The following is a 12,132-nucleotide window of genomic DNA, read 5'->3' as shown; positions in this document are numbered from 1 at the left end:
TTCTCTCACCCCTCTGAGAGCCACTGAGAGCTTGCACTGTACAAATGCAGCAGGGACCAAGCATGTATGAATCTTTCTACATAAATGAAAATTATTTTACCCGCTATAAACAGATGATATGCACCAGATGTATATCTGACCAAGGTGCCTGTTTAAGACATGATTTTGTGAGCACAGAGTTTAAGAGTATGGAGTTTCAACAGTAAGAGAAAAAAAGTATTGTCTTCCTGGGAAATTGATGGGGTTTATGTTGAGACAACCTCACTTTGCTCACATGCAGTATTGCCGATATAAGACACCGACACGTGTTGCCAAAATCTGCCACTGATATTTTGATAAAGTGCTGGGAATTTGGAATGCAATGAAAAGATTGATCCCGCCAGGAGGAAGCGTGAATAAATCAGCTCTGATGTCAGACACACACGAACAACCACCCACACACGGTGAATTTCAACAGGAGGATGTGATGGTTCCTCCGATGGTTTGAATTTAAAACCACAATAGCAACAAATATCACTGGCATTATCTATTAGCCTCATTCCAAAATCAACATATGTTTGATCCTGATATTAAAACCACACAATGAATTATCTGTTCATTGAAAAATAGAGGGACATGTTTTTTGCTGTGTGTGGTCAAATTTGCAGGATTATTACACTTCCTGGGGACAGCAACAAGCCATTTTTAATTTATTTAAAAGTATGAAGCAACTGCTTTACCTATATATGGAAAAATCACCCCAAAACAAACAACTAAAAGCAAAAGTATTGGTCTGCATGTTGACATAACAACTATTTTTATGGTGTGAACTTCCAGGAAATGTACAGACACCAGAGAAACAGAGTAGTAGGATACATTTTTTCTTTTTTTGAATATATGTGTATAAAAAGTTACTGGGATAGGGGGTGGTGGGTTGGGCATTAGATTGTAAAAGTGACTTTTCAAAAAGTTTTCACTCCTATGGCTCAGGCAATAGCAAAACAAACTTCATTTGGGGGTGTCCATGAGAATATCTTATCAAAAATGGGGATCCCTGGCTCTAATGTGTGCTTATTTGGCATGCGTTAAAGTCTGGAGCTTCTGGGCTAGTGGTCCGCAGGAGGTGCTTTATAGTGGGCGAATGATTGACAGCCCCTCGGTGACATCACTGTACGACAAAAAGAGTCGCTGGGGGAAGAGAAGGCACCGATCAATTGAACCAGTGCAGTGTGGCGCACTGAGCAGACGCGACGCGGCTCCTCGCACTCGCAGCAACAAGGTCCAACGGAGCGACACTTGGAGTGGAGTGCGCGTATCTCTCTCCAAAAACTTTTACGCAAGCGACTTATTCTCTGTTTGAAGATGTTCAGCCAAGATGCTTTATACTTAGATCGCTCCTGTCTTCGCGAGCCCGCTTCCTCATAGACCTAACATAACTTTTCTTCTCCTTCGTTCCGTACTGACGGAGACCTATAACCCGAAATTGCATCTGGTGAGAATTATGTGCGAGAGGCGATCGGCGACGGGCACGGACTGTCTTTGGTCCCCCAAGAAGAAGCAGCGTGGATTAAACACGAATTAATGTGGAATTTATCGGAGCCCAAAGGTGGAACGACGACCAGACACAGCGCTTCCTCGTCAGGTAAAATACGGCTTATGTTTTATTGAAACCATTATAAGTATCCCCAGAAGCTAAATCTTAATATCAGCAGGTAAAAAATAACTTTCTTTGTGGGGGAAACTGTATTTTAAATATGCAAACCGTCCGTTCTTCCCCTACATGGCTTCTTGGGTGTGTGCGTAAAAGTTAAAGCGTCCCCTAACTTAAACCTCGGGGAATACACTAAGAAAGTTAAAATACTGTAGGAAGTTGTGTCTTTGGAGATTGTGATACTCAGATGATTCTTGGTTTACTGATGTCCTCTGTCCCGGGCTACATCTGGCCCTGGTACGCACGTCAGATCTAACACCTGCGAGCCTCTTGAAGTAACTCTATCCCTTATGATTATACATGACCGTCAAAGCCTCTGCAAATAGAGGCTTGCAGCAGCGTCTGTGCGCCTTCTCCTGCTGCCGTGTACCCCTGCTCCTTCTCCTCACCACATTCTTTCATGCTTCTTCTTGTGATCTTCACAGCTATGCAGACTTGAATCCCCCTTCCTTTCATTTCATTTCATCGAACATGATTTCTTTTCCTTTCTAACCGGAGATCTTTTTTGTCTGTAATCCTCTTTGATTTGTCATCCCCCTCTTTTTTTTATTTGTTCTTCTCTTCCACTGCTTCCTCACCTTGATATTTTCATGTTTCTGCTCATGTTAAGATCAATCCTCTGCTTCACTTAGACTCGCTGTATTGCCGACGGGCTTGCTATCCACAGCCCCCCCACTCCCTCCCTCTTTTTTTTGTTCTACTTCAAAGTGAAGAGGTGTCTTCCCTTTTTAACCTGCTCTCCTTCAATCATTCCTACTGTATGGAGGGATCACACACAGTTTGGGGAATGCCGCAGTGAAGCCTCCGCCGTGTCTACCTCATGTCAATACCTCAGCGCCAGTGTATTGACAGAAACCAACTTTCTCCACAGGGACTGACTGATCATGGTCGCCGTGGTCCGCTCTCTCATGGTACTGCTGATCGCTCAGGTGTTGCTGGAAGGTGCTACGGGACTTATCCCCGAGGTCGGCCGCAGGAAATACAGCGAGTCCGGGAAGCAGAGCCCCGAGCGGTCGGAGAGCTTCCTCAACGAGTTCGAGCTGCGGCTTCTCAACATGTTTGGACTGAGGCGCAGGCCGACGCCGAGCAAGCAAGCGGTGGTGCCGCAGTACATGGTGGACCTTTACCGCATGCACTCAGCAAACGGAGACCACAGCACTAAACGGCCCAAGAGCATGGGGAAGCACGCAGATAGAGCCGCCAGCAAGGCCAACACGATTAGAAGCTTTCACCATGAAGGTATGTATTAGTGACATACCTTTACCTGTCAGCCGGAGAGCTCATCGGCTCTCTCAGACAACCCAAACCTATATTTAAACATGACTCAGTGCCTCAACACTGAACTCAGTCTTCACTGTTTTATGTATGGTTAGTCATTTACAGGTGACACGCGTCCAAGTTATTTGTGACAATTAAATAAGTTTGGGGGGCAGCTTAAAAGTCACTGATAGGATTTACAAACAAGCATCTCATGCGTAATCAGCCGAAATTAACTTTCATATGAAGTGATGCAACCTTTAAGCAAACATTACCCCGGCAGAGCTGTCTGGCTTCACAAACATCAAGGGGCGGTGTATCCCTGGGGTAATTTGTTTCTTAATAATTGATGGTGTTTGCGTGGGCTCTGAAAACAGTTTTTCCAGACACGCACCACAGGAGCAGGATAAAGGGCGGTGTGCCTTCGCGCAGGTGATAGTCATCACCCCGTAACTTCAATAACACACGACGTGACATTATACTAACACGCATTATGACAAAGTTATCCTGTCAGACTGAATTCTGAGTCACTTTTTAACAGGGCTGAAATTAGTGCGTGGTGAAGGAGGAGGAGGAGGGCTTGCGCTCCTTATTCTTTCCAAATCACCCCTCTCTCCGCGCTGTGCGCCATTACGCACGTTCCAATAACACCATAATTGCTCACTTAGTTTATATGCTGGGTACCCGCTGATTGTTGAATTCAGTGTTTCAGTTTAATTGCATCTTACGTCCATGGCAACATATGCTGCTCAGATGAATAAGGATCACACACAAAGTTTATAGGGACTGGGTAAAGTGCATTATAGTTCACCAGTCACACACTATGTGTTTATACAAGGTCATTTATTTGGGACAGGGCACATTAATAAACAGTGCTGTAAATGCACCAGTTAGCCAAGAGGCTATTTCTCATGTGCAAGAGGGTTATTCTAAACTGTCTTGAAAAATCCAACAGGTGACATTTAAACACAACTAATGCTTTATTTATATACTAATAAGTTTAAGGAAACAGAGCGGTTTGACTATTCCTAGTATTATTATGATTTATGTAAGATTAAAAAAGATCAAAACATCTGCTGTTAAACATATACTGACTGTATCAACCATTTAATCTCCTACAGCCTATGTTCTCGTTTTTACAACATACAAGTTACTGCGTCCATAGGGGCTCTACACAAAGTTCTTATACAGAGTCTTAAGTGTTTGAGTGGGGAAGTTTCCATCAGGGGTGAGTCAGAGGGGTGGCTGAGTGGTTGCTTGGGTGCTCTCCAGAGGCCGAGTGCAATGACACCCAGTGGCTACATTGACACACTACAAACAAGCCTGGCCCGGGCAGCCAGCCTGAGTGAGTGCTCCCCTGTCCACTTCTGGAAACGTCTGCCCCTGGCCAGCACACACCTTGACACCACTAGCCATTAAAAATGTGTTCAAACTGCGTCAACATGCACCCCCCTTGGCTCTTTCATCCTACACTAACAGAGCTGAAGAGTTGTTAGTCTTTGTCAAGCGCTGTTAAATTATTGGCTACACTCCAAGCATGTATCTACAGATGTAAGTTCAGCACATCAAAGCAAACAGCTCTAATCATTCATCACATCTCGCTGCTGATATTCATTTCACTTAGATAATTAGTTTCAGTGCTATCAGTTTTCAAAAATGAATGTTTTTCCTTGCCAAATTGAACATTTCTACTATTACACAGGAAGTGGCTGCCAGAAACAGGTCTGTGATGAATGACCCAACATTAGCCTTTATCTTTTGTTTTGGCATGGAGTGCAAAAAGAAATTAGGAATGTTGATACACTCATATCTGTAGTTCACACGTTTCTGTCAAGCCTAAACTTGTTCACGCAGCCGTTCTTCTAAGGAGAGACAGACAGGGAGAAGAGTGAGAGCACTCCTGCAGAAAGAGATAGAGAAACAAGCGACAGAGGAGACAGAATGAAAAGAGGATTTGGGGCTAAGAGAACAGAGGGAGAAGGAGATTTGGGAAGATGGGGATGGGAAGAAAGAGGGGGATTGGGGACAGGCGAGGGGGAACGAGAGACGGGGGGCTTTCCCACACCAAATGAGGAATGATATGCCTAATTGAGGTCTTTGTACCTCTGGAGAGAGGTTTAGGATGAGATGGTGGAATTTCCTAAATGCCTCCTTTGAAAAGACTCTTGAGTTCAAAGTTTGTGTTTATGTTACCACACCAAAAAAAGAATAAAAAGTGTGTCTACACATCATCTATGATCTTCATAAAGTGAGAGTTCAAAGTGGCACTGCATGAAAGAAAATTGCAGCTTTTACTAAGATTTCTGTCATTGACAGTACACTCATGTCTTAGATGCACTTTCAGGGAGGATAGCATTTACTGACTTTGAACTGTAGAGTTCAAACTGTTAATATCAAACATTGTGCAGCTACCTTTCCCTTCAGTGTATATAGATTTTCTCTACATATTAATAAATATTAACAGCTTTTAACAATACCATATTTACAAGTGGTATTAGAGCTGGCTCTTCCAGTAAAGGTTAAATGCAAAAGTTGGCATTTACTTTACATTAGCCTTAACCCAATCAATACTAAACAGGTTTCTATATTACTTTTTTGTCTATCAAGATCTTTGATTTCCATGTGCACTGATGGGAATTGCATGCAGCAGTGAGTTCACGTGTTTGATCTTATAAATACATGGAAGCATGCTGCTTTCATCTTCTGACATGTAACCAGGTAAATTTATGAGCATGACACTAATGGTGTAATTACATCGCCATGAGAATTTGTCTGCTATTACTCAGTCAAACATGCAAAGTGTTATGCCTGCATGACAATGGCCCACACCCACTCACTATAACCACGTGGCAGCTTGGCTGACTGCACAAAAAGAAGGCTGCAAGTTGTAAGTGTGTGTGAGTGAGAGAGGGAGCAAAAGAAACCATGTGAGAAACCATCCTTTCATACTTTCCAATCGTTCCATGCTCACAGGGGAACCATAAAACCGACTAGGCTTTAATCCTAGAAGTTGCTTCCCATTATTGTACCATGCATAAATGCTTTGTTTCATCTTTGGCATGCATTTCACACCCCTATCATCTTACAATATCTCTCGCCTCTCTTCTGTCTTTTGTAGAGTCTATGGAGGCCCTGGCCAGCCTGAAAGGCAAAACAACCCAGCAGTTCTACTTCAACCTCACTTCTATCCCTGATGAGGAGCTAATCACCTCTGCAGAGCTACGCATCTACAGGGATCAGGTTATGGGAGCAGCGACCCCGAACACCAGCTCCAGAAACAGCAGCACTAGCGATAGTGGTCCTACTGGTGGCTTCCATCGAATCAACATTTATGAGATATTCAGAGTTCCTGCCACTAATGGCAGGGAGCCTCTAGCACGTCTGCTGGACACTCGGCTAGTGCAGGACTCTTTAAGCCGCTGGGAGAGCTTTGATGTCAGCCCCGCTGTATCTCAGTGGACCTCCGGCAAAGGCCACAACCATGGTTTCATGGTGGAGGTACTTCACCCAGACGAAGGGGAGATGGATGGGGAGCATGCTAAGAGGCGTAGTAAGCATGTCAGGGTGAGCCGGTCCCTGCACCAGGACCAGGACTCTTGGCCACAGGCTCGGCCCTTGCTGGTGACATATGGCCACGACGGCCGCGGGGACTCAGTGCTCCACACACGAGAAAAACGTCAAGCAACTCTCCGCAAACAACGCAGAAAGCAACAGCACAAGGCAAGCTGCAAGAGGCATGCCCTGTATGTGGACTTCAGTGATGTGGGCTGGAATGAGTGGATAGTGGCACCCCCTGGTTACCACGCCTTTTATTGCCATGGGGAATGTCCGTTCCCCCTTGCAGACCACCTCAATTCTACCAATCATGCCATTGTGCAGACGCTGGTCAACTCAGTCAACTCAAACATCCCCAGAGCCTGTTGTGTGCCCACTGACCTCAGCCCCATCTCCCTGCTCTACCTGGATGAATATGAGAAGGTCATCCTGAAAAACTACCAGGACATGGTTGTGGAGGGATGTGGCTGCCAGTGAGCAACGGACAGTGGTATGGAGAGAAAGAGAGAGTGGGAAAGAAAGACTGAAAGGTTATTATGGACACCCGGTTTCCCAATGAAGACGTTTATTTATATGAAAGATAGACAAACAGAGCTATTGTGGAAGAAGAAAAAAAAACTATATATGAATATATTTATGTCTACATAAAGTTGGGAAAAATAAATATTTTAATCAGAGGAATATTCCTTTACTGGTTTTGAAAATGTATTTCTGATGTACATTTCGAAATGGGTGCAATACCACATGAAGTATAATGCTCAGATTTTTATTTTGTATTTATTTCTATTATAACCACTTTATTTGTAAATAAATGTGTATTTATCATGAAAAAAACACATGGTCATTCCGATTTTCCAACATCAGCTACAGGGAACCTCACTCACTGTTGACTGTATCTGTGACAGGGGCCAACATCTGACATAAACGAGAGAGTTTCACATTCTGACAGAAATTAGCTGCAAAAACTCACACTGCACTGACTGCAAACCAAGCATTGAACTCTTTTGGTAAATGTAACTGGAAACCAACAACAATAGAAGCGCAAAGAGGAAAGTGACTGGGGCAGGTCAGGGTGCCACTGGTGTAATGAACTGTAGTAGGGCGTAGGGTCACGGGACGGGAGTGACAAGTTACAAGCTCACAAATGTGATAGACTCCCAGGGGAGGATTAGAAAAACACCAGAGCATGTTTTCATGCATTAAATGTCACTGCAAAGATCCATGGGAAGGAACCCTTAAAAGCTAGCTTGTTTTTTCAGTTCCAAACCAATATTACAGATTTTGTTTTTAAAGAGAAACTGCAGCACTTGTGAAAGAAGTCTGACAGGTCACAAGGTTTATTTGTCATGAGATTTGAGGATGACAGATTGCGAACTACGGCAGCCAGACAACAGGCCTTCAGCAAGAAAATAGCCTACTGACACTTTAATTATTTAAGACAAAAACACACACCTGCAACTATCTACAAGCTTCACATGCTCAAACAGATTCAAGCATTTGGCTGCCTTCCTTTGTCTGCCCTTCCTTTGTCATTTCTGAGTCATGAGGCGTTGATGTGTTTCAGCCTTAAAAAAAAACGTATATTTCAGTAAATTACTCTGGGGCAGCAGATAATGAACTGCAACAGAAACAATACAATAGATGCAAAAAAGTTAAAGAGCCATGTTTTAGTCACTAAGACATTGGGGATAGCTGGCTGGCTAAATCCAAACATATGACATGTTGTGATAAGACAGTTTGAAGTGTTAACACCTGAGTCAATATCATTATTGTGCAGTGTTTTCAGTGGAAACAATGTAATAGGGACACCGAAACCGCCCTAGAAAAAGACATCAAAATTCATAATGCAGCCACAATAGCAGATCAGATAATGAGAGGGAAAAGAGAAACATAGACACAGAGTTCTGTGGAGTTCTACTGACTGCGTTTTTTGCTGTGTTTGCATTAGAAAGGACTTGGAGGGATCACAAGGCAGCTCAAAATGCTCTAAATAGAATGTTTTTTATGTGAGCGCACATTGGGACCATGGAATGTTGGTTTTCAATCTCAGACACATGCATACGCTTGCATGGAAAACCAACATGGTTGTTTTTTCAATCATCTATTCAAGGGTTTCCTGGTGGGCTTTTTCTCTTCAAAAACAAATGTGCATTGAACAAAGATACGCTTGTTACTTATATAGGAAATGTAAATCAAAACATTTAGAAGGAGCCATGAGACTTTATTCACGGGCAGTAAAAACACTGAAATGTCCCATTTTTTTCATGGGCCTCAGATCGTGTCTGTTTACTCATTCTTATCCTCCAAGGGTGTGCAGCACCAGTTTACTCCAGATGATGCAACTATCCAATTATTTTATTCTCTTCCAACATGCACACAAAAGATCCACATACACACACATGCACCTCCTCCTTTCCTACCACAGTTCAGTTTCAATCTTCTGCATGTGTTATTTTATTCTACCTTGCATCTCCACCCCCCTTGGTCCCATCTGGTGTCCATTTCTCCTCTGCGGATCTCACCATACCACAGCCCCGCATATGGGCTGCACATACCTCTGTCAGTAGCAGCACAGTTTTAATGGACTTCAGGAGGAAGTCACTTCACTGGCAGACTTAATTAACATTTGATAAAAAAACTTTAGACCCCACCCCCCCCCCAAAAAAATTGCCAGGAGTTTCTGGAATGGGGTGGGAGATATTTTTGCGTTAAAAAAGTGTGAGATTTAGTGGTTTTCCTTTATAGTTCCAGTCCATAAACCTTTCATTGGGTTGGGTGGAAATACTGCTCACTGGGAGGGTGACACATGGGTAGCATGGCTGAAACGCCCCTCCCACACTCCATCCAAGCTGAACTGGGTTCCATTTGTACTGTGAGTTGGCCAGTGTTCTTCCAAAAATCTGGGGTTTCTTGTTTTAGAGCCACATTACTATCAGGCAGCTCCTCAGGGACCACTCCTTAACTTCTCACTAAGAACAGGGGTCAGGGGTCAAAGTAATAAGGATCTATTATCTCCACCATTACTGACTGACTTCCAGGCTCATCACGTCATCACAGACTAGTGGCTTCAAGTGTGGTCAACCACTGGTTGGGAAAGAGAACATATTTGCTTTGCAGGATCCATTCTGTTTATCCTACGTGCACAAAATGGATTGTAAAAAAATATTTAAAGACATGAAAGAATTCACGATGAGCTGAAAAAAAACAAAAAACAGTCTGTGTGTGTGAGACTGTGTACTCCATGATTTAGTTATAAAAGCACAATTGAGAGATATGTGTTCTTGGCAAGATCCTCTTCACCTGCTACACAGACCTCTGCAGAGTCACTCTCTGAAAACAGATCCCCCCCTTCCTTCTCTGTGAACATCTGGTAAATCAGTTAAAGGTGTCCTTCACTCTTTGTTTACGCACAAACACACAACAGAGCAGCCGCACGGCTGATGAGCATAACACTGGAAGCTGGGCCCGACTAGCGTGGCAAGGCGCATTCGTTTTGTTTGGTGCGCAGAAAACCACACCAAAACTATCTGCAGCTCCAAACAACCCAAATCATAAGGGTTGTAAAATCAGATTTCCAGATTTCTGGCTGGCCCAGAATTGGAAAGTATGTGGCATTCCGTGTATCTTTGATGAAACAGAGGACTTGGTCGCTATGGGAGATCTCAGCTAGCTCGGTGCCAAAGTGGGACATGAAAATGTAGAGGAGTGAGGAGAGACAGGGGCCACTTTAGAGTCTTTTCTAACTTCGGATCTTTTCTCCTTCATGTGCGGCACACGCTAATTTTAGAGGTGGTGCACATGGTGTTTTTTCTGTATTCCGAGAACAGCCAGCGAGATGACGTCCAGCATAGCTATGACTGTGGCATCTGTGCTGCAGCTCTGAACACATCAAACAGTCGGGCGTCCACAGATTCAGGAGCAGAGCAAATATGGAAATAACTTTTCCAGAATGACTGCGAATTCGATAGTACTTTTACATATATACAGTCTTAGCCTTTCATTTGTCCACATGTCTGCAAGACAGTACAAACACAAATTCAAGCATACCTCTGAGCACAGAAGTTTTGACCTTTTTAATGTTGGTTCATTTATTCTACAAGTATAGTAAATGACAGCAACATTACTTAATACAATTACTATCTTTTCAAATATGCTCTGCTACTACCATTAGCGTAACAACTAATCATCCATGCAATCACAGTGGAGTTGACCTGGAGTGACATGCTGAAATCATTACGTCTGGCTCGGGCTCAATGGAAGAGACCATAATACAGCCTTATAGTCACAGCAGAATAGTCCCACTGTTAAGTTATGGAAGGGTTAAAAAGCTTTCTGCCATTATAATTCTCTCGAGAACAAGGCAGTGAAACCTTAGAGGATGGACAAGAACTTAGGCCAAACACTTTTTATCGATGAGCGATGGGGGGCAGCAGCAGGGGGAACAACCTCATGACATGAGAGCTTTGCACAGTGACACCGTGGATACAGTACGGAGCTCTCGCCCTATCCTGTTCTCTCTCGCTGTTATGATTGCAGTAAATAATATGAAATACAGTGAGAGAAAATACTGGAGGCTTTCGTTACATTTTCCTTTCCTCTTATTGGTTTCTGTTAATCTGTAATCAAATAGTAATGGAGTTCAGGATGTGTACTTTGCACTTTGTGGAGTAACACATTTCCACAGAGGGACAGGAAGGAGTTCCATGTGGACCACATATGCGCTTTCTAAAATTGGCTTGAGGATGGATTTGCCTCTAGACACTGATCTAAGGTCAGTGTCATGTTTACTCCTCTGATGGTTACACTAAAGTTTGGGGGGGGGGGGCTGATCCTGGAACCTTGCCGAAGGGCGTCTTCTACACCCTGAGCTTGAAAGGGGATGTGTGGTTATGGGAGCGGCCTCCATCTTTGTAGCAGGAAGTGAAGAGATCAATCACAGGGAGCTACATGACATCCCCCAGCATGCCTGTTAAATAAATGTCAATCTCTGACACAGTAAATCTCATGCATTACCACGCATATGACTTCAAATCAGCAGTCTTCTCTCAGAAACTGCCAGTGATAAAGAATCCCTCATCTATTTTGTCTGATGACAGATCGTAGACAAAAGCTCATAATACACTGTAAATAATGTCAAATAGCTACATTACATACACACACACACTCCATTTCTGTCATGCATACACACATACCAATATCTGTTTTTCTATATCTAAATATATATCTACATGTAGACCTAGACCATAATTACTCTGTTGTCTGTTATAGAAAACACACTGCATATTTGACAAAAAATTGATGACCACTGTCTACATTCATAAATATTTTCCGTTTTATAATGTAAGTGGAAAATGTTTATGTTTACAGGATCTTTTAATCGTCAGTAACCAGTAGGTGGCAACAACCTATCTCTAAAAATGTCTGGATGACACTAGGAAGCCCCTTGAGGTGCTCCAGGTGTGGAACCCGGGCCACCAGGCATCAGTAGATCTTCAAATACATAAAGAGACCTGTTATTGTGTTGGGGGCTTCACTCGGTGGTCTATGAGAACAAGCTGCTGCTGAATCTTTTCTACTTACAGCAGATTACCAGGAGGCTGCTTCCAGATGCAATGCACCAGGGGAAAACA

General features: G+C 43.3%; 1 protein-coding gene across 1 annotated transcript; it reads left to right on the top strand.

The window, feature by feature from the left end:
• The first annotated feature begins 1,040 nt into the window (after positions 1–1,040).
• Positions 1,041–7,349, top strand: bmp2b (bone morphogenetic protein 2b). The gene is made up of 3 exons (XM_020091631.2): positions 1,041–1,621; positions 2,562–2,929; positions 6,066–7,349. Exons 2-3 carry the CDS (start codon positions 2,575–2,577, stop codon positions 6,977–6,979), a joined length of 1,269 nt encoding a protein of 422 aa, XP_019947190.1. The 5' UTR covers positions 1,041–1,621; positions 2,562–2,574; the 3' UTR covers positions 6,980–7,349.
• Positions 7,350–12,132: the final 4,783 nt, after the last annotated feature.

Source organism: Paralichthys olivaceus, chromosome 19 (genome assembly GCF_024713975.1).
Source record: "Paralichthys olivaceus isolate ysfri-2021 chromosome 19, ASM2471397v2, whole genome shotgun sequence".
Lineage (NCBI taxonomy): Eukaryota > Metazoa > Chordata > Actinopteri > Pleuronectiformes > Paralichthyidae > Paralichthys > Paralichthys olivaceus.
Note: the sequence above shows the minus strand (reverse complement) of the source record. Positions and strands in the feature narration are given on the sequence as shown.

What these genes read in the sequence shown, in the direction of transcription:
- bmp2b (XM_020091631.2), top strand. Translation starts at nt 2,575, where the DNA reads ATGGTCGCCGTGGTCCGCTCTCTCATGGTACTGCTGATCGCTCAGGTG. An exon ending in TAGAAGCTTTCACCATGAAG is followed by an intron (nt 2,930 to 6,065) that starts GTATGTATTAGT and finishes TGTCTTTTGTAG; the next exon opens with AGTCTATGGAGGCCCTGGCC.